Below are 24,067 nucleotides of genomic sequence, written 5' to 3'. Positions count from 1 at the left end.
ATATGAAATGCTCAATGTGGTGCCTAGTTTATAGGCCTGGTTTATAGACGGCACTCAAAAATGATAGCGTTTCTGATTATTACTGTCTAAACACATCTCGTTCTAAACGAGATGTATTTGAGAAGCAAAACTTCCATATCGAAAAACAACAAAACCATCTTGGAGAATAAGCAGCCAAGAAGAGCTGCGAGGACGTGAAGTCCTCTAGGTCACAACACTTGGCATGTGTCTGAGGCAATGGTCCCTGAGAAAGTTTTGTGAATTCCAAATTAGAGAATATGCCAGGTTCTTGCACCCACTGGCAGTGCTGGAACTGGCAACAGCTGTGCCATCAAATTCACACTAATCAGTTAACAGTCGTCCAAATCAAATTGCAGCCAAGGTTGTTAGAGTCGTTGATAAAATAAATGGTTGCTGAGAGGGAGGCGGTGCACGCCGGTGAGCTCGCACTAGCAGCTGGGACTGGGGGTGTGAATGAAGAGGCACAGGAAGTAGAGGTCAGTAGAGACCTTGGCGACCGACACAGGTGCAGAAGCCAGTAGAACTAACTTACTGACCCTTTCATCTCTAACCCTCCTCATGGCGGGGGTTCTTAACTGCAGCTGACAAATAAGACAGGATAAATGAGCAAATGGACCTCAGAAGTATTACTCCTGATGTACAGCCTCTGTTTTGAAGGTGGGCGCAGGGCTTACAAATAAATAACCGGCAGGCCAAAACTGGGGGAGTTGAGAAAAATAAAGCTATTAAATTAGCTGGTTGGTACAAATTCTACAGAAGTAGGTGTGACCTAAGAGTTTCTGGAAAAGCTGAAGTTGCCTTCAGCCCCCACCTACTTCCAAGGCAGCCAGCCACCAGCCCTCAGCAGCAGCCAAGTTGAACACATCAGTCCCTGCATGGCAGAAGGAAAGACGGAAAGAAGGGCAAAGATAAAGCAACTTCGTTCCCACTATTTTTTTCTCCCTCATTGTGAAGTCACAGTGGCTGGGTCTTGTTTTCAATTTGGCTTTTCTAGGTCCATGTTCAACATTAGGAACAGAGGGGGCGCCTGGGTGGCGCAGTCGGTTAAGCGTCCGACTTCAGCCAGGTCACGATCTCGCGGTCCGTGAGTTTGAGCCCCGCGTCGGGCTCTGGGCTGATGGCTCGGAGCCTGGAGCCTGTTTCCGGTTCTGTGTCTCCCTCTCTCTCTGCCCCTCCCCCGTTCATGCTCTGTCTCTCTCTGTCCCAAAAGTGAATAAACGTTGAAAAAAAAAAATTTAAAAAAAAAAAAAAAACATTAGGAACAGAGAAATTTGTACATTAACAAAACTTAGCCCATGACTCTTTCACTAGCAAGGGTTTTAGTTCTTGCATTTGATTAGTTGATAAGTTATGGGTGAATTTCGAATGTATCTTCTACTTGGAAGGGCAGTCAACTCCGAGAACGGAGTTTAAATGACTATCTTATAAAGCTTAGAGAAGTGCAGTCCCAGTTTACAGGGATGGAGAGAAGATCTACAAGGAGAGTGGCTACCAACAGCCACAGGGCCAAATAATTTTTTTAGGAAGGAAAAATTTGGGAATATTTTTAAAATTGTTTTTCTTTTCCAAAATTGTGGAAGACTATATAATTTGGGGGTGTGGAGATAAGCCATGGAAACAGACGCAGTCATGGATTTGGTTATGTTTGAGAAAATGAGGGATGCATGGGTGGATCAGTTAAGCCTCCGACTCTTGATCTTGGCTCAGGTCATGATCCTGCAGATTGTGGGTTTGAGCCCTGCATCAGGCTCTGCACTGACAGCACAGAGCCTGCTTGGGATTCTCTCTCCCTCTCTCTCTGCCCCTCCCTGCTCATGGTCCCTCATGCGTGCTCTCTCACTCTCTCTCAAAATAAAGAAACATTAAAAAAAATGAAGAGGGGTGCCTGGGTGGCTCAGTCGGTTAAGCGGCCGACTTCGGCTCAGGTCATGATCTCGCGGTCCGTGAGTTCGAGCCCCGTGTCGGGCTCTGTGCTGACAGCTCAGAGCCTGGAGCCTGTTTCAGATTCTGCGTCTCCCTCTCTCTGACCCTCCCCCGTTCATGCTCTGTCTCTCTCTGTCTCACAAATAAATAAACGTTAAAAAATTTTAAAAAAAATGAAGAAGGAAGGAAAATACCATTCCCTGAGCACCTACTTATCCAGGACTGTGCTTAGTGGTATGAAGTTTTTATACTGCAGGCTTTGCTTACTGTTGTGTTACACATTATTATCCTATACTGATGAGGAATTAGCTGCCCAGAAAAGTGAAGTAAATGGACCAAGCATCACACTTGCTGGGTGGCAATGCTTAGATCTGAACCCAGACCTTTATCTTCAGAGGTAAGCTACAATGTGAAAGACAACTTGTCAGCCACAGGCTACTTTCAGGGGTAACTGAGACTAATTCATTCAGCCAACATTAAGTGAGCATCTACCGTGTGTTGACCGTGGTTACGGAAAAATGGCAAAGAGTGCATTTTGGAAACATGTCGAGGTCAGAGAAAATGGGAGAGTTTTGATAACTCTCTAGGCTCTACCCATTTCAGAGGCAGTTACAAAGAAAGAAACTAACCTTTCTTTCCATTTCCACCATTAGAGGTCTGTATAGGCCACTCCATTTACTTTCTTTCGATATATCATCTGGCAATGTCTCAATCAGCATTCACAGCCAACAGCTTTGGTATGTCAGGTCACAGACAGAAAGCAATAGAAAGTGCTGTGTTATTGCCTGTAACAGCAGCACTGCCCAGCCTCTCTTTGTCTGATTCTATGGCTTGCTGAAATTAAGGCTAGACAGAATGGAGAGCTGGTCCAAAGTGATTTTGTAATGTAATGTATCACTCTACGGCCAGTGATCATTTAAAAAATTTTTTTTTAATGTTTTTATTTATTTTTGAAGAAGAGACAGAGCATGAGTGGGGGAGGAGCAGAGAGAGAGAGGGAGACATAGAATCCGAAGCAGGCTCGAGGCTCCGAGCTGTCAGCACAGAGCCCGATGCGGGGCTCGAACTCACGAACCATGAGATCATGACCTAAGCTGAAGTCGGACGCTTAACCGACTGAGCCACCCAGGCGCCCCTGTGCCAGTGATAATTTTAATTGGTAATCAATTTCTTAGTGACATATGTAGTTTCTCATTTCTAAGTAAGACAGACTACTCAAAGAAAACAGCAGGTATAGACACAGCTTAGATTTTCAATATCGTATTTACAGACAACCCAAATGTCCAGGATAACTCTTGTTATCCAAATTCTGATATAGCTGTTAAGCAAATTGTAGTCATTTTCTAAGCATTAATCTTTTAAAGAGATTGCCTAAATAACATGTAATAACAACACAGGACCTCAATATGAGAATTTCCTTACTGTCCTACCGTAAATCATTTCTAGACCTACATTTCTTTGGCAGAGTATCTGAAATGACAGTGATAGATCAATCCTTCCTTTCTTTTGTTTGCTTCCATCCTCCTTGTCTCTTTTTCCCCCTTTTCTTGCTTCCTTGCTTTTCTCTTTCCCTCCTTCCTTCCACTTACTAACCACCACAGATAAAACAAACCCATGCTTATTTTTCAAGAGCGCTTTAAGTTCTGAAGAACATCCATTAACACAGCTAATTACATAATGCCCATTAACACAGCTGAATTCCTAAAATAATGATTTTATTCCATTTTCATTATCTATAAGTCTGTTTCTTTTACCCACAGAATTAATTGTGGTGGTAAAATGTGCTTCTCCTTCCATATTCCTGACTAGCTTAATCAAATAATTTCTTAAAGTACATCACTTTTCATTGTAAATGTAGCTTTAAAAAACAGGTTAACAACTGCCTACATTTAACTGTAGATTTTATGTGCTATAATATTATATGTCATCCACTACCAACGTTATAGGCTTAGCAGAATAAAATAATCATTGATCTTTTTCATATGAATGCTATTAAGAAAAACGATGTAAACTTTAACTGATTAAAATGTTACTTAAGATGCTTTATTAAAACTTATTTTAAAGCATTTTTTCTCATTAAGACTTGACAAATCTGGAGATGGCTTTATTTAATCTCATTACAAGGATGTTTTGCATGCTAAGAAGAGCCTGCAGAACCATAAGGACCCAGAGAGACTCAGGCGGTCTAGAGTTGCTGATACCTGTGGGCAATTAATTCCTGCAGATATGCTGTGCAAAGTGCTTCTTACACAAATCAAAGTGGGAAGAAAGAGCAGGGAATCACGATCCTGTTCGTGGTTTTCGTTTTCTATAAACATCGATAAAAAATGAAGATGGCAACAACTCCCAACTAAAATCTGTGTGATTCTTACACATCTCTTGGGATTCCTTGATTAAAAGCCATAGAATTCAACTGATTTAAAGGATGCAAGTATGTGATTAAAGAACAGGAGAAGACCTATCAGGAAATAACAAAGTTGTAAACATCATCGCTACTTTCCCAACCTTCCAGAGAGAGCACCATGTTCTTGAGGGTAGGGGCGTTCCAGGAAATAAGATATATGTGATATTTCATTTAAGCCACAAATAATCCATGAGGCAGTTAGTAGTATTACTGCCATTTTACAGATGAGTAACAAAGGTACAGGGAGACCAAGTAATTTCCCCATCCCTATATATTTAGTAAGTAGTGAACCTAGAATATAAACCCAGCAATTGCACTACTAAGTATTTACCCAAAGGTTACAAACATACAGATTTGAAGGGGTACGTGCACCTGCATATTTATAGCAGCATTATCAACAATAGCCAAACTATGTAAAGAGTCCAAATGTCCACTGAATTATGAATGGATAAAGAAGATGTGGCATATCGGGGCACCTGGCTGACTCAGTTGGTACAGCATGTGATTCTTGATTTCAGGGTCATGTGTTCTAGCCCCATCTTGGGTGCAGAGCCTACTTAAAATAAAGATTAAAAAAATTTTAGAGGTGCCTGGGTGGCTCAGTTGGTTAAGCATCTGACTGCTGGTTTTGGCTCAGGTCATGACCCTGTAGTTCATGAGTTCAGGCCCTGCGTGGGGCTCTGTGCTGACAGTACGGAGCTTGCTTGGGATTCTCTCTCTCCCTCTCTCTCCACCCCCCCTGCTTGTGTTCTCTCTCTCTCTCTCAAAATAAATTAAAAAAATTTAAAGAACATGTGGTATACATATTCAATTGAATATTAACCAGTCATCAAAAAGAATGAAATATTGCCATCTGCAATGATGTGGATGGAGCTAGAACGTGTTATGTGAAGTGAAGTCAGAGAAAGACAAATACCATACAATTTTACTCATATGTAAAATTTAAGAAACAAAACAGATAAACATAGGGAGGGGGGGAAGAGAGAGGGAGGCAAACCATAAGTGACTCTTAGCTACAGAGACGAACAGGGTTGACGGAAAGAGGTGGGTGGGGATGGGCTAAATGGATCATGGGTACTAGAAGGGCACGGGTTGTGATAAGCACTATGAGTTACTATGTAAGTGATGAATCACTAAATTGTACACCTCAAACTAATTTTACAAGGTATGTTAAATAATAGAATTAAGTAAAAACTTTAAGTTAAAAAAAATAAAATATAAACCTTAGGCTCTGGTTCCCAAACCCATTGTCTTCAGCTCCACGGTCTTGCGCCTCGATATGTGGTCCATGACAGGCAGGATCAGCTTTACCTGTGACTTTGTTAGAGTGCGTGTTCTGATTTAACTGCATACGGACATTTGGGAACTGCTCTCCACTATAGCAACAATAGGAATCATAATAACATGTATTACATTATATACTTCTTTACAGCTTTAAAGTATATACACATATTACTCAACCATGGGCAAGACAAGGCTAGATGGCAAGTAAGAAGAATGTTCTAAAAGAGCAAGAGTGTATGTGGATGTCACCAGACGGTGTTCGGCTTGCAGTTTACATGAGAGCATGAACACGCTGTACTCTTGGAAGATTATGAAGGGAGTGGTCATGGACTCATGTCCCCAGAAACTACTTAGTGCTATGACATCATGGAAATTCGCTGAACTTGCCTAGGAAGGGTTGGCCAACCACATCAAAAAGCTATCTTACCAAAAATGACACTAAATGTCCTTTCTGAGACTATAATGAAAGAAACCCATTTCATGAGAGTTTCCATTTATATACAAGGAGGAATCTTGGCAAAGCAACTGTTCAGCATCAGAAAATATTTAGGACTCCAGTCTTTCCCATTGGATGCTTTAAATAACTCAAAGACCAAATTTAATTAATTTTTATTGAACGCAAAATTGGATATAGCGCTTTTATAATAAATACAAGTTAGTTAAAAAACAATGAGATAGGATAGAATTTATTTTTTTTTTTCAATTATTTGACTTTGTCCAAATAATAACCAGCTCATTAAGGGGAATCAATCTATCAAATTAGTAATATTGAATTTGCTACTTAAATTATTTAAAAATACACTGGTTTCTTGCACCTACCTCCTCAGCTACCTTACAAGCTTTATTCTTCATTTATTCTACAACATTCTACAAACATTTATGAACGGTCTGTTATTTGCATCTCTGAGGATGCCTAGCATGATACAGAGCTATATTAGTCATATAATAAATGCTTATTGATTCATGAATTAAAATAAAATTTATTCAGGTTCTCTGAATTAAAATTAAAATCCCTGACACAAAGAACGGGGTCTTGGTCATTGTTCTATCTCCCATACTAGAAACCTGACAGTACCTGAGTATTTACCGAATTAATGAATGAATACAAGGTTGTAGAGAACAGGAAGTTACCATGCTCTTGAAGAGGACCGTGAAATATATTAATTCCCATGAGCAAATAATGCCCATTTAATGGCAAGAATGTGAATAGTTTATGTCTTAAAATATAGATTAACAATTGGAACACATGTTCTATATACCTTTCAGTTCAATTTAATAAAAATATCTATTATCAAAGTTTTCAGTTTATATTCATTGCCTACTAGTTCATATATCTTGCGGTTCAATATTGTCTGCTAACAATCAAGCTGATACACACATTTGTGTATTAGCTCCTACTTAATATTCACATTATCTAGAGCCAAAATTGACGAGAACAAAGTTCACGATAATGAAACACGCATTACTGATTTTAGTAGAAGAATTCCTCAAAGCAGGTCCTTAAACATCAGTGCTCCACAGAAAGACAATATTTAAAAAGGGTATAGATAAAATATGGGTTTTTATTTTAACAAGTGTTTTTTAGAGTGTTAGTATAACAAGTCTCACATCTGTAAGATTTTTGTTTATGTCATTCTTAAAAAAAATAAGAAAAAGAGGAAACTAATACAGATATCCTCAGGACACGGGGAGACATCTAGAGCCATTTATTCCTCCACTTGAGCTACTCAAAAATAGAACTTGCCAATGACAGTAAAAAATAATGGCTACCAACCAGCCATATAAAGAAAGCAGCTTCTATTGAAGAAGGCCGATGTCCTAAATATGGAATTAGATAGTAACTGTAGAACTAATTACCATATTTATAGTCGAATGTTAAAGTTGGCAAGAGGATCAAAAGATGTGACGAGAACAGAAGCAACCTGGAGTCCTAGTACTTCAAAAACTTAAAATGTGGGAAAGGAGAAAACCAAAATAAATGCAGAATGCAAGGAATTGCGTACGTAATCAACATTCCCCCAAGCCTGTGGAATTGTACATTAAATATAAACAAATTTCATCTTTTGTCAACTTTAAATCTTTGGAATGATTTCAGGAGCCAAAATTCAACTTGGAATATTTTCCTTCACTCCTGTGGTGATTCTTTTTCTTCAGGATGTTCTTTTAGGTTTCCTTGGCTGACTCCCCTCTCCTTGCCAACTACTGTAAGGGTCTTTTTAACCAGTTAAATCGGGACAGACAGCACAATACACAGATAAGAAAGAACTGGCGACATTTATTTATTTATTTTTTATTAGGCATGCAAGTTTTTAAAACATGAATTTTTAAAAATCCTTCAAACAGCATCCAGGTATCTGCAAATGATAAACTATTTAATATAGCATATATTACGTATCGTGCTTTCAAAAGAATTCTGAGAACAATATGGGCTCATATGTTCACCTTTCACAGATTCCCAAAACTTTTCAATGAAGTCAGAGATTAACCAGAGTAGTAGTGGCTGGGTGGCTCAATTGGGTAAGCATCCAAATCTTGATTTCAGGTCAGGTTATGATCTCTCGGTTTGTGAGTTCAAGCCCCGCATCAGGCTCTGTGCTAAGAGTGTGGAGCCTGCTTGGGATTCTCCCTCTCCCTCTCCCTCTGCCCCTCTCCCACTTGTGTGCGTGTACTCTCTATCCCTTCCCCCGCCCCACATTAAAATAAACTTAAAAGAAAAAGAAATTAACTAGGGTAGCACAAGGCAATGAGTGTTTTTTTCCTCATGTGGACTTACTGATAATTTCTGAGAGTGTATTGTTTTTTTAAAATTATTATTGGCTTTTTTTACTGTGTGTAAAAGACACCATGAAAACTTAAATAGTTGATTGGCTCAAAGTTTGTCAACGTTATTGATGTGGGCTGTTTTCCTTTGGAAGGAGTATGTTAGAATTTCCATTTTTATTTTTGTCAAAATATTATTTTTGGGCTCTTACAGTTATCTTGACAATTTAAATTTCTTTATAAGGTAAAAAAAAAAAGCAAAGACAAATTCTGCAGCTAAGGGCGTATAAGATATTGTCTCATTTATATTCTAGCTTAGGTTATTTTCATTCAGCTAAAATTGAATATATCCATCAGGTGTACCACATAGTATACCTGTGATTGCTAAATTCTATTGGTTTTATGGTTCCATTTGGATTAGTAAGCACAACTCTCTGGATTTTTAAGGGTAGGGGGTGACGGAGAGAGGTGCCTACAAGTTATTAGATATATTTTAGTGGGTCCAGTGATCCTTACTTCTAAAATGAAAATTTTCCTAATACTCAGAACCCAGTGGTTACCTAAAAACTATAGCCATTCCTTGAAAAATACAGACCTGGGGCGCCTGGGTGGCTCAGTCGGTTGAGCGTCCGACTTCGCTCAGGTCACGATCTCACGGTCCGTGAGTTCGAGCCCCGCATCAGGCTCTGTGCCGACAGCTCAGAGCCTGGAGCCTGCTTCAGATTCTGTGTCTCCCTCTTTCTCTGGCCCTCCCCCCATTCATGCTCTGTCTCTCTCTGTCTCAAAAATAAATAAATGTTAAAAAAAAAAAAAAGAAAAATACAGACCTTTCAACCGAAAATTAAGTATCACCTTGACATTTTAAATTTGCTGGGTGGACTAAGGAATTGTAAAGTTGACCACTTCTGAGAAATAATCAAAGGGCAGTGTTTGAATGGTGATATTAATTTGCCAAAGACCCTAAAATACCATCCCTTCTATACTAAGACCTGATGTAAGTTAGAGCACCATCACAATCACATTGCATTACAACTGATATTAATAGCCAGACTGCAAAATTTTCCTAAACTTTTTGACCTTCAATGAATATCCATGTTTTAAAAGATAATGTCTTTAATAAGTAAATTTGAATTGAATTTTAGGAGTAAGTTGTCAAGCTTGGTCAACACATTTTGATTGTACAATCTCATCTAAATAGTAGACAGTTATAAGAAGCCATGTGTTAACCTTTCTACTTGGATATTAATCTAAATAGTTCGCTAGAAGCCTTTGAGCAGCCTACTCATAAGTGTGATATAGAAGTCTCAGAGTTGGGAACATGCTGATCAGGAAATAGAGACTTGTGTTTGATGCTAACATCTAATTATTAAGATCAGCTGGGCTCATGAAATAATATCGTAGGTAGTATAAGTTGCAATTAAGTATTTTGCCAAAGACATTTGCAACTTAAAAAATTTAAAAAGTTTTTTTAATACACAAAGTATATAGAATATTATAAATAACTATGTACTGATCACCTAGACTGAAAAACTAAGTATTAAAAACTCTTTGCCTTTGTTACAGATATTTTTGTAAACAACAAAGCTTTAACACTATAGATATATTGAAGTCTCCTTTGTTCCCCTAATCAGTCCTATTGTCTCCTTCTTGCTCCTTAGAACACACTGCAAATAAGGATTTAATGTACGTTTTTCCAGTTCATGTTGTTAATGTTCTATAAATCAATCTCAATCTTTCTCTCTCTCATTGCCATGTGATTTTAAAAATATGCACATACACATACATATATTCTGTAGGTCTGTACACATTATGCAAGTTGTGTTTCCTCCCCATCTGTCCTTTTGCTTAAGCATTAAAAAAAAGATACATTTGTTAAAAAGAGCTCAATTTATATCAATTTTCCTATAGATATTGGTATTGGTTTTTATGCATTTGTTTTATATAGCTGTTTCTTTTGGCTAATAACAAAATTGCTGCAATGAACGTCATTGAATTAAGTCTCTTGACACACAAATGCAAGAGTTTTTCTACACGCTTACATTCGGAATTTTAAGCTATGATCCCCAGTAAGAAGCATGTATATATGCATAAACATAAATATCTATATACATGTGTATATGTATTTTCCCTTCTTCAAAATTCTAAATGTCTTACTATGATTTTAGATAAGTAGAATTAAAAACAAACTAATTCTAAGCTCTAAATCATCCTATTTTATTTCTCTGTCCTCACTCTGAACTAGGATCTCAAAACCAGAGTATACCAATAGAACCAGATAAATAATCTAAGAGCTAGTTAAATTAAATCTCAAAATCAATTGGTATTTTCAGATTTTTTTTTCTTTTTAGCTAAGAAAAACACAAAAATACAAGGGGGCAAAAAGGCCAGTCTTCCCAGAGACCATTGTACATAAGCACAATCTATTTGATTATATCAATTCTGTATTATAGAAAGTGCCAGAAAGAGCTGATTACCTCTCTTTTATATTCTTCCTATCACAAGTTCCTAGGAAAACAGGGACTGTTGCTTTTCAATATAGCAAGTGACAAAAGTCACAAAAGTACTAAAACAGTAGGGGATGCAGAGATGTTCTAAAGAGCAAGGATGTTTCGGTAAAATTGATTGTTTTTTTCTGTGTGATTTCTTTTGAAAAACTGCTTTTAAAATGTCCCCAACCTACTGTATTACTAGACTACCATTTATTCTAGTTTCTAGTTTTTAAAAAATAATTTGGAATTAGACATTAAAGTAATAAAGTTACTTTCTTATCCTCATATATAGTCAACCTCAAATTTCTTTTTTCTTTATTTTCCTTTATTTTTCCTTTTTACCTTTAGTTCCTTAAAATCCCTCAGCAAGGTCCACAAAAAGAAGCTCAAAAATTAACTACTCATTTTACCTCTTTCATATTTGCCCAAACTCAAGATAAAATGTGCCATCAGGGGTTAAGCTCCAGAGAAAGGCAAAATGCAAATTATCTTACTTTTGACTCTACTACTGTCTTGATTTATGAGTTTCAGAGAGAGTCATTTACCACTGCTACACCTCACCAGGATAAGGGAAATTGGATAGCACTACCAGAATTTGGGTGAAAATTGTATTTGTGAGTTTCTCAACTATCCATCGTTTGAATTATCCAAATAACAGCTTCAAAGTCCCCATCACTTTCTAGGTATAGATGAAACTCAAATCCTTAACAATAAGAGCAGAGCAATGCTTTTCAATTCTCTCTGCCAAAGGACCAGCTTTCCCCACATCAATCAGAGGCTAAAACTCTTATAAAATATAATGAAATGAATTATCAGAAAAAATTAAAAATAAACAAAATATAAGTCATCATTCTTTACTGGCTCCAACAGATGCAAAATTGCCCTAGGCTTCTATAAAAACGTTTAAATGCTGCTCACTCTCAATTTCTGTACTGCTCACAGACCAGTAAACAGTTTTTGGACCAGTATGGGTCTGAGAACCACAATTTGAGAAGCACTGAGTCATGAAACAGTTGCCTTGCTGGCAAAAAGTTCTTATTCCTTTGACTAAGAGTAATGAGAAACAGCATTCACGTCGTTCTTTACACTGGTGATGAGGGGGGATGTGTGAAGAGACAACTTTGCTCAAAAGATAGTCTGAAAAGACTGCACCTGTACTGAACTGTGAAAATGGATTTTCCCACCAATTCTGACCACAGGGTAGAATACAGTGACTCTTAACATTTAAGGGGCAAAGGAATAATTTTGGGGAGAGTGTAAATAATGCTCATTAGGGTCGCAACACCAGAACCTCTGATACAATAGACTTCCTTAATGTCTACTATTTCTATATTATTTTCAATTTTAACACCTTTAGACCCTCGAATGAGGTCAACATGATTATTCTAGTTTCACAGATGAGAAAATCTGGACTCAAAGTTTCACAAAAAGTAAGGTATTAAACATAGAACTCAAACCTTTTAGATTCTTAGTATTTTTTTTTCCTTATGTGTGCAGATGGATTTTTGAGTCTTAAGAAGCCTAAATTATTGTTGGAGTAGGAGTGAATTTTTTAAAATTTATTGCCATTTAAAGTTATTTATCCCCTAACAATGATTGCCCATCTACAACATAAATGTTTGTGAGGGTGACATAATATAAAGCCCCCATTTATGCTCTAAATGCTCTTTTCTGTACTTACCCAATCATGGCCAGATTGTTGCGCAAGAAATAACTTACTGTCTGGGAATTAAGTCTTCTAAGGAGTTACAGATTACTTAATTAATAAACTAATACAGAACCAATGCTCTGGCAGCTGACTGAAGAAACCACAACTGTTTTCAGGAAAGAGATCTGTTAGCTTTGTTATAGATGAAATCACACTGGACTTGGATCACTGAACCTAAATCTGGCCATGATTTGGTCACTATTTGCGTGATTTGGGGTAAACTATTTTATCTCTCACCTATAGGTTTCCTTACCTATGTTATTCAGATAATAGCTATAACATCCAAGACTCTTGCGAAATTATATTGTTAAAAAGGTCGGTGTAAAATTGCCTTCCTTAAGAGCCCTTGTCACTCAGTTCATGATCAATACATACTTTTTATTTAAAAAAAAAAACAATATATTGTGAATTATATTTTTCCTTTGTTTACAGGAGTTCCAGGGAGCCTGAACTGGCTCCTAAAAGAAAACTTCCCTACAGTGTAGATGACCTATGGTGTAGGGACTCTCTTTGCCCCAGGGGAAGACCGACTTACAACCACTGCGGAGAGTCAAGTAAAAAGATAGATTGTAAGTTGTCAGAAACCCTATAGTAAAGAGTCTGGCAAGTGAGAGTGGTAAATCAGATGGCTCTAAAAATCTTTTCTTGCCAGGGCCGCCATAATAAAATACCACATACTAGGTGGCTTATATAACAGAAATGTATTACCTCACAGTTCTGGAGGTCAGAAGTTCAAAATCAAAGTGTCAATGTTCGGGCTGTGAGGGAAGGATCTGTTCTAGACCTGTCTTCTTGGCCTGTTGATGGTGTTCACCCTGTGTCTCTGGACATGTATCTCTGTGTCCAAATTTCCACTTATAAGAATACCAGTTACAGTGGGTTAGGGCTCACTCTAATGATCTAATGATCTTGTTTTAACTAATTACATCTTCAATGTCATCTTCAGTGACCCTACTTACAAATATGATCACATTCAAAGGTACTATGTGTTATGAATTTTGGGGGGACCCAATTCAAACCATAACATGATTTAGTGATTAGCATCTTCATGAAACAGAAGTCATGAGTCTCAAATTTTTCTGCCACTTACTACCCAAGAAGCTGGAAGTCCCTCAATTATTTTAGGCTTATCTGTAAAATAAGTGAGTTGGAGTAGAAAGAAATTGACTCTAAAAAGTTTATTTCATTTCTGAAATGTCTGTATCTCAGTGTGGAGCAGGGATCTCCGAAAGAGCTGCTGGATCCCATAAACTCAGAGCTTAGACAGGCTCTTATCTGGGTCCTCCTCTTTACCTAGAATCACAGTTAGTAAGAAATTCAGACTAGGAAACAGGTCAAATATGTTCTTTGCAAGAGCAAAGTGTCAGTCTGTTATGATTAGATTGACTGATAAAGGAAAATAAGCAAGCATATGGTGTATATTAAGCCACATCTTTAATGTCTATCTCTGGAAAAATAGAAATAAAAATATTTGACCACCTTGATTGTCACTTAAGAGAGGAGAACTGAGCGGCAAGGGAAGAACAGTCAGGGAAACCTTTTTGTTCTTTTTACATCTTGAATCACAGGAGAATGCGTTACCTGTTCAAAGAGTAAGCAAGGATTAAAAGAGGAAACTATTTGTATATTGTGTATTTGTTTATTAGCCTTTTATTTTCAAGCCGAGATACTCATATTTAAGTCATTTTGCGTTTTGGAGTTTTATAAGTAGGCTTGACTTTTACAGCTTTTGGCTTCAAAGGAAGCTAGAGGGTTTGGCAAATAAGCTTCTGTATTTCAGTGTGAAAACATAAAATGAAAGACCTCATAAGTAGATGTTTCTTAAGAGGCTTTTGCTATACAAATATGACACAGTTAATGCACAGAACTAGCTAGCAATCTGCTATCTCTGTCTTCAAAGGACAAAGAACTCAGCAATCAATACTATATTTACTATGTCATTATTCACCTGAAAAATTTCCACATCCTCTATCAATTGTGACTAAGAAAGACAGTCTTATTTTCTTCTACTCATAATTTCCAGTTGGCTGCCTACCTATTTTAGGGATGGCAGCAATTGTAGACATTTAGTAAGAGCAGTTACTAACATATAAACTGGATTTAATTAATATCTCTAAAAAACAAACACAAGTGTGGTTAACTATTGTTTCTCTAACTGCTACACTTGCTGAGTGATGGGAGGCATCTCCATATCTGGAACAAAATACAGAGCCACAGAGGAAAGTGACAGTAAGGAATAATTTTTGAAAGGAAAGTAGGCAATGTGTGCCATTACACATGGTAGTGTTTGCATTTTAAAGATGAAGGAAATGAAGATCTTGAAGGGTATATATCTGAAGATAACAAAAACTTCAATCTGACATTTCTTCTTTAGGTTTCTGTATTTTTGTCATTCACCTATTATGATATTATAAATGCATATGTAAGTCACAGCTGTAGAATATGTGTTATAGACACTTAATGAAGTCCTTTTAGAGTCATAAAGTGCCTCACCAATATTTTATGGTAAAAGTCCTTTTGGAGTCATATGAAACAGTTGAGGAATATCATAAAAGACTAGTTTTAGAGGACATTCTATAAACAACCACTGTGATTTTAACATCACTGTTCTTCCATATAACCAGAGTAAATAAACACATGAGCCAACATAAAATTATGGATGAAAATTAACGGGATGGTTTGATGCTATGCATGCTTATGTTTCCTAATAATCCCTTAAATTAATAACGTTGGTTAAATGGAAATAATCTAGTGTATGAAAACAGTGAGTACTTAGATTTTCTGTTCTGTTTCTTATGGTACAACTATAATGGCTATTTCTCTTCTATTATCTATCATGCATTTTCTCTGTCATCTATTTATCTATTCATCCATCCATCCATCCATCCATGCATCCATCCACAATTCAGAATTGTGTGTTGAGTCTTTGCAATGTTCCAGGCTCTGTACTATGATTACGTTACCAAACAAGATAAACATGGAACTGATCTCAGTTCCCCAATTAAACCTTAATGTTTTCCATATAGCTTTCCTTGGCCACCTCCAAGTGACTTCAACTTCCCTTGAATTCAGGGAGCATTTACATTCAAAGGATTTTATTTAAGCATTTAGTTACAGAATCCTTTACAGAATGACTTAAGTAATGCACCACAGTTTTCAACAAGTGAAGCAAACTGTATAGATAGGGTTACTGCTTGCATAAACTCTACTGTCTAATGTAGTGTTTTAAAATCTAAATGTTTACCAGTAGCTGATAGAAGACTGTTTTAAGAAGTGACTAATCAACTTATGTCAATACTATAGACACAAGGACCATTCCTCCTCTTCCACCTGCCCCTTCACTCCCTCCACTTCCTCTCCTCCCCCTCTCCTCTTTCTTCTTTTACCTTCTCTTCCTCCTCCTTATTTTTGCATTTTTATTATCTGCTACAGTGTCAGACATATAGTCAGTGCTTAGTAAATGTCCAACAAGCAAATCATTGCGTAAGAGATGAATTGCTTCTTCTTCCTCCAATACTTCAAACTTCCCTAATACCCCAGCACACAAACACCAGAAAATAAGTTCCACAATGACAGAAATTTAGCCTGTTAGTTTTACTGCTGAATCTGAAGGGCCTAGCCCACGATTGGTCCTCAGTAAACTTTGGTGAATGAATGAAGAAATACACTCCAGGAGTATAAGAACTGTCCAGTGTATTTAATCATTTCCCTGGCTTCCCCTCCCCTTCCCTACTCACATATGTTCAAAATCTGAGGTCCCAACCCGGAACTACTAAATCAGAACCTGTATTTTCAAATGATTCCCCCAGTGATTCACAAGCACCGTAAAGTATGAGAAATGCTGTTATAAATCACATCCATTTCACTTTCCTGTCCCCCTCCCCACCACTGATAACACTTCTGAACTCCAACTAACACCACACTCAAGTGTCTAGGGTAGTTGTTTTTGAGAAGTAGGAAGAATCAGTACAGAGTTGGATGGTAAGATTTGATCTCTCTTTACCTCGCTCCTCCTCTCTGCTTGGCTCCCTCTCCCATAATGAAATCATATCACACAGAGGAGGAACACAGAGTCAACATTTCTATACTAATTTACATTTTTTGAATGTGAAAGAATATGGGCCACCTGGCTGGCTCAGTAGGAAGAGCATGTGGCTCTTGACCTAGGGGGTCATAAGTTTGAGCCCCATATTGGATGTAGAGATTACTGAAAAACAACAACAACAACAAAAGAATATTAGCCCAAGCTAACTGAAAACAAAATAGTTACTCCTCCTTATCTGCCCACCTTTATGTCTTTTGGCCCTCTATGTGACCTTACTCTCTTCCATGCACCTCCTGGAAGACCTCAATATTTACTGAGAATCTGGTACTTGCAGGTGAATCATGTCAGTTTACCCATTTAATCTTTATGCCAATAGGAAACACAGCCATGGAAGGGGAGCACAGGGTTAGGTTTATAGTCAGTCCCCAGTAACACATCCCCCCAAAGCTACACAGTTTCAACAACACGTTGAAGGTTCATTATTGCTAAACCACTGATCAGTGTATGAAGAAAATACATTAAAGAAAAGGAAAAGGGGCAACTCTGAGACTCAAGGAGAAAACTGTCAAGGAAGATAGGCATTTTTAAATGATCAGCTCTCATTTTAAACAACATCCCAAGTAATGCAAGCCACTTCTCAGCATCAATCTCCAGCATTTTAACAGTCAGCTATCCCTCAAACCTAAGAGAAGTTTAGTCATTCTCATTTTACAGAACAGGACATGGAGGCTCCAATGGATTTAGCCTCTTGCCCATGATTGCAGACATGCTCCAGTTTTCTGATGATGCATAAATCTTTCCATTCTGCCATTATGTCAAGTCTGCTGGCAATTCAGCACTGCCTTCTCCCCTCTGTGCTCCCTCTTACAGCACAAGGACTGGAAACCTGAAGGTTACATTCCCACAGGTGTCTGCCAGCAGTATTCAGGCATGGATCTCACTAAAGAGAGGCGTTTCATGGCATCTGGATGAAAGTAACTGGGATTACTGGGCATCTTCTATTTCTGCAACTTCCTGATTCCATGAAAGGAAGCAGAGAAATTGAGAGCCAACAACAGCCTTCCCTGACCTTTGTTTTACTGCCCACCACCTACAAAGGCTTTGTTATCATCTAAATCCTTATATTAAGTCCCTTCCTGTTTGCATGCCTAGAATAGTTTCTATTTTTCTCACCAAACCCTCACTACGCCAACCACACAGTCTTCCTTCCACTCCTGTTCCCATCCTGCCCTTGCACTCTATACACTTAGACAAATATTTACTTGCTTAACATCCTTTATACATTGAATTATTTCATGGCAGAGGTCATAACATAAGTTTTGTTATCCCTATTCCCGCCATATAATAGATGCTTAATGAATAGCAGTTGAGGGGCGCCTGGGTGGCGCAGTCGGTTAAGCGTCCGACTTCAGCCAGGTCACGATCTCGCGGTCCGTGAGTTCGAGCCCCGCGTCAGGCTCTGGGCTGATGGCTCAGAGCCTGGAGCCTGTTTCCGATTCTGTGTCTCCCTCTCTCTCTGCCCCTCCCCCGTTCATGCTCTGTCTCTCTCTGTCCCCCCAAAAAATAAATAAACGTTGAAAAAAAATTAAAAAAAAATAGCAGTTGATAGAATGAACCAAGCTCATATCACTTTCTAATATTTCTTTTCCTAAACATCACCTACCTACTTCTGGGATTGGTTCCTTTCAAGAAATGCTGATGCAGAATACTATCATTGGGATCAGAATGGTCCTAAGCACTGAGACTCCAACGTCTTAAGGGACTGAGGGGCAGTACAGGGGGTACATGAGGAAAATTCAAGGAAAGCTTTCTCTTGTCTCAAAGCTACTGAAACATACATGATAAAACATCCATGATAAAACAGGTCAAGAGAACAGTTTCTGTTGCTATTCTTCAAAAGTTGGCTCTGAGTAGACCAAGGGATCCTAATGGTTTTATCGAATGGCCTCTTCTATATCCATACCTAAGATCAAATTCTACACCTGTTTTCCTTTCCTTTTTAACTGTGCATAGTTTTACAGATGTTTCATTATTCTTCTCGGCTAATGTCCAAACCCAGTGGCTTATGCTCTTGTGGAAGGATGATAATCAGAGATATCCATTTATGCTTTCCTGATTTTATTTCACATATTTTTTTTCTTTCCCCATTCTGCCCCACCCTACTCCCAATAGACAGATAATTCCATACACATATCCTAAATAGAGGAATATAACAGGCAGTCAGTCTGTGATTCTTAGGAACTTGTTTTGAGAAGGTCAGATGTGGGAAGGTTGTTGGGTGGCAGATGGTTCATCATTTTCTTGGCAAAGAGATAAGAGTAATTTGGCACATTTAGGCAGAAGGGACCACCAACAGCCATGCAAAGTTTGTGTGTCCAAAGTTGGAAGGTGGGGGCCTAACAGCCATGCTAACTAGGTGCTGACCATCTATGAATGCCAATGTGGATAAAGAGCTTAGTGAACAGAGGTAGTTTCCCACCAAGGGCTGGATGGATATCCTGTTACATTCCAGAACCACAGCACACCCTGAAACAGAATTAAATTGCATTTCCCTTCATTATAAAATGGGCTTTTGATTCAGGAATAAAATCAATTTACTGCATAAAAAAATTATGCTTCATACACCCTGAATTCATGGATTGAGATTCATACCTGCTACAAAATCAAGAAGTCAGGCTATTAGTTATAGAAGTGCTCTATACTAACTCTGAGTCCAAAGCCACCTGATTATGGGCTTTGCAACCATTCTCCTCAGTATGAAGCAAGGAGTGGCTTAATCCTTGCTTGACTGCTGCTTGACTAGCACTGAAAGGAAATAACTTAAGGTGTGCAGCAACAGAGGGTCCCCTTAAATGGAGCAAATACAAACATAAGTCAAAATTCATCATAGAGGAAAAAGAATCAAGCCAAACTTTTGCAATCAGTCAATGAACTGCCACATTCAAACCAACAAGAGTTTACAGGCTATGTATGAACATACTACGTATCACTCAAATAGTGCTTGCTGTGGGTCGAGTGGTGTTCTCCATTATTTAACCCACACAAGCATTACCACATGCCTAAGAAGTAGGTTAATTTTTAATCCTATTTTACAGATGAAGATATTGAGATATATGGGGTTGTGTCACTTACCCAAGATTGTATTGATGGTTAAGTAGCAACTTTGAGATTTGAATGCAGTCAGTCTAGTTGCAGGGTCCAGTTTGATCAGCACACAATGCCTCCTTAGCCACAAAAACTCAAATATTTGAATGAAATAATCCCCAAAGGAAGAGAGTAGTAGGTCCACTCTCTTTAAAGAGGAGGAAACAGTAGTCAAGAGGATAAAGAGACTGCTCAGTGTCTAATAGCTGAGCATATCACTCATATTTTTTTATGACAAACAATACTTACATCCATCAAATTAATCATTTTGCTTTTAATGTTTCTCAACTGGCAAATCGCAAGTTTAAAGCCCAGTTTTTTACAGCCTTCCAGGAACTTCGCCTCAACTGCTCTAAAGCTGACATGAGACCGAACTGACAGGATGCCAAGTGGTCTCAGAGGCCAGGTAAAGCACCTTGATGGATCATCTCCGGGTATCTGGGAAGCAAGACTATGCCAGGAAGCCACTTAACAGAGGAGCAGAGAAAGGGAACCCAGGGGACTTCTGTGTGGTCACTTAAAAAACCAGAGAATTTGATGCTGAGCAATTTTTTTCTCTAGTATTCTTGAAACGCCTTGGATTAGAAACCTCTACTTTGGAAACATGATCTTTATGCAGTTCCGTTTATGCTCCATCAATTTCAAAGTAAGATTTCCATGGAAAATCCCTCACCCCTAAAAGAACAAAGTGATCATGCTGATTGTCTCCTGCCCTTTAGCAAGGACTAGCATATAACTATACCTTCTCACTGGCGTGACCGAAGTCCCCCCGATGAAGTATTATTAAAGAAAACAAGACCCACTTGTGTCTCTTGAAAGAGAATGATCTAATTGTGGGAAAGTTTTTAAAATTTCATCATGGGAACAAGATGTTACAACAAGAAATCTGTATTATTTAGGTCACTGGGCATTCAGTGACCTCCCATCTTAATCCTCTTTGCTTTGGGTGTGTTGACACATCCCGTCATTGTCATTGATAAGCTCAAACCTGCATTATGACAAACTGCTGAAATCTGAATCAGATGACATTAGGGGAAAAAAAAAGTCACTTTCTGGTTTCTAACCTTTTCAACCCTTATTTCTATTTTCATCATCACAATACTCTCTCACGGCTTGTACAAAAAGATTTGATGATGAATATGAGAAATCTGTCAACTTATAAAGACATGCTAAGAGTGAAAATAGAAGCAAGTAAGTCATTGAGTTTGTTGAGAAGGCCACTGGCAAAGTCCAAAACATAAAGCAATTTAAGAAAGACTTAACTGAGCAACTGTGACAAGGCAGGAAGGAAAAAGCACACACACCAAAACCAAAAAACTCCCACTACCAGAACACTGAGTTGTTTTAAGGAGGAAAAAAGTGCTCTTCAAATGGAATGTATCATTATTGTGATTATCAGGGTCCTCTTTATTAAATCAGAAAAGTGGCAACAGATTTGAAAATTAAAGTGCAGGATCCAGATAGAAGGAATATGTTTATGTTTTTAGACATCTACTTGAATTATAATGTTCTCTATAGCAAATTCATTAGGTGTTCATTTAGATAAACGCCAACAAAATAATGGAATTGTCAGTGTTACCCAGAAAGACACTAAAGGGGAGACATGAACTCAAGACCAATGCAATCAGATTAAACCTCTTTTTTTTTTAATATTTTTTTAAACATTTATTCATCTTTGAGAGACAGAGAGTGCGTGAGTGGGGGAGGAGCAGAGAGAGAGAGGGAGACACAGAATCTGAAGCAGGCTCCAGGCTCTGAGCAGTCAGCACAGAGCCCAATGAGGGACCCGAACTCACCAGCTGCAAGATTATGACCTGAGCCGAAGTCGGACGCTTAACCAACTGAGCCACCCAGGCGCCCCAGATTAAACCTCTTTTAATTTTCCCTTGAAGGAGCCTGGTTCTGGAGACCTTACGTAACCAGGCAGCCAGCTACTTAGTGGCTTTCATATAATTCACTTTATCTGTTGTTGATACAGTAAGACAAAAGTAGTGACTGACTCACCCCTGGCAAATCAAGACCAGTCTTATGGCTATTGGGTCAACTTCCCCCTTTCCGTTCTGCACCGAAGTTACAACCTTGTGGCCAAATGAATTTATTGTTCATAACAAATCCCAAAGGCTCAGCTATAAAAAGGAACCCCATAGCCTCCAATATTGTATTGAAACGCCGCTGCAGCAAACTCTCCTTTGAGAAGTAACACAATAATGTATATGAGCATTCGCTCAAAAAAATAAAATAACCCTCTCAAAAAAGAAAACCAACGACAACAAAAAAGGTACCCCAGGCACTTACCACGGTGACATATGCAAATTTCACCTTGAGACTTACCGCATTAAAATTGGGGAAGAGGTTGACCGCAGCAGTGTCCAGGGGAAAGGGAAGAAAGGGTTTGATATCCAGCGAAGGTTGCAGAGGAGGGGCTGGTGGACGGACCAGGGCTGGGAGAGCAGGGCTCTGGCATGTACCACCTGCAGAGAGGAGAGCAAAGGGAGCCATCAGGGACATGATGCACGTTAAAAAAAGCAACAAAAAACAAAAAAACATTGAGGCGTCCTTTGAGCCCAAAAGGCCGGCTTTGTGGGTTAGTGGAGAAAACAGGCCATGGAGTGTAGTGACCTCAACTGGAAACCGGCCAATGAGCAGATCTGCCATTAGGCAGAGGGAACCAGCTGAGCTTCTCCCTTCCCCTCCTCAGATATAACTACATGGTTGTGTAGGTAACAGTTACCCTTTCAAACATTTCATGCTCCCCAATCTATCCTTCCTTTCCTGCCTAAAGCTCTGGGTTGGATCAGCAACAAACCCTTCACTGAAATCCCTTGATTCAGAAGGAACACCTTCCACCACACTGCCCTCTCTCTTTGAAAACTAACTTCTGCTCAGAATATGCATCAATTCTAAGCGATTATTTTACAGAACTGCTCTTTTCCAGCATGTCCAAAACTCTGGCAGCAAGATAACATGAACTTGGCATGGAAAAGAAACTTAACCACAAAGACAGGCAGCCATACCTTACTGCCCTGGCAACTGGAAGATTAAAACAAGTGAACCCAGCTACAAACCAAGCAGTCCCTGAACTGTTGAGCACCCCGCAGCTTTGAGCATTCAAGGACTACCTGCCTCCTTCCCAGTCGTGAGTAGGTGGAATTTAGAAGGCCACCAATGAGCAAGCAGTGGGAATATCATGCCAACAAAGACACCCTTTGCATACTGGTAGGCAAACAGCTGTTTGCAAAGGAGCACCTTCACCCCTCTCCCCCACTCCCCGTTAGAGGACTCCGTGCACTCAGAAGCTGGAAGGAAAGAAGCACATCCCAGTGATCAGTCTCCCATATTTTGGTAACATTCCAAAACATCAATTTGCTGTTAATTAAAGGCTGTTTGAATCCTAGGAAACCGTTAAAATATGCCAGCATTCTTCTAATCTGAGAGGCAAGCAACAGACTGTAAAAACCTGCTGGTGAAAATCCAAGAAGCATTAGGAAAACAAAATACAGTGGGAGTTTTCCTTTCTCACGGAAAAGAACTCTAAGAGACAGATGAGACAAGAGAGGCCCATGTCTGCACCACTTTCTTGCCTGCCATTTTGTTTTCAAAACAAAGTAGAGTGAGACCCATAGGAATAACCTTTAAAAATCTCACAATCGGGGCACCTGGGTGGCTCAGTCCATTAAGCCCCAACTTCAGCTCAGGTCATGATCGATCTCACAGTTTGTGAGTTCAAGCCCCACATTGGGCTCCGTGCTGACAGCTCAGAGCCTTGAGCCTGCTTCGGATTCTGTGTCTCCCTCTCTCTCCGCCCCACCCTGCTCATGCTCTGTCTCTCTCTCTGTCTCAAACATAAATAAACATAAAATAGAAAAAAAAATTTTTTTTAATCTCACAATTAACTCTCTGGTCAGCTGGACGCCGAGCATCATTCTGTCCTCAATCAGTTACTGAACACAAAGTAAACATTCTAAAAATGATTCCCTGATGGCAAATCTAACCCTACTAGACCAGTGGATGACTTAGTAACAAGGCAGGTGACTTAATACCTACAACAGAAGCCATCAGCACAAGATTTAATTAACCATACCGAAAAACCATTTACTCTCCTGTTTCCAGGTATAAAACCAGCTGGAGCCAAATTAACAAAACCAGTATTTTTCCCACTCTTTTTCACTTCCCTCTTAAAATATTGCTTAACAACACCAAGGCCAAACACAGCAAGTTTGAATCAGCAAACCAATTAAAATAAAAAGTAGTACAAGCCAGAAAATAGAGGGCAGATGTTGAAACAAACA

The 24,067-nt window shown here is 38.8% G+C and overlaps 1 protein-coding gene across 3 annotated transcripts in view; it reads right to left on the bottom strand.

Annotated features, from left to right (window-relative positions):
* The window catches only part of ZNF385D (zinc finger protein 385D), a 679,366-nt gene that overhangs the window by 201,426 nt on the left and 453,873 nt on the right, over positions 1-24,067 (bottom strand). For all 3 annotated transcript variants that reach the window (XM_047876493.1, XM_047876492.1, XM_047876491.1), the window contains exon 2: positions 22,110-22,249. In XM_047876493.1, coding sequence (XP_047732449.1) covers positions 22,110-22,249 — 140 coding nt within the window. The remainder of the gene's footprint in view (positions 1-22,109; positions 22,250-24,067) is intronic.

This window comes from Prionailurus viverrinus, chromosome C2 (genome assembly GCF_022837055.1).
Source record: "Prionailurus viverrinus isolate Anna chromosome C2, UM_Priviv_1.0, whole genome shotgun sequence".
Taxonomy (NCBI): Eukaryota; Metazoa; Chordata; class Mammalia; order Carnivora; family Felidae; genus Prionailurus; species Prionailurus viverrinus.
Note: the sequence above shows the minus strand (reverse complement) of the source record. Positions and strands in the feature narration are given on the sequence as shown.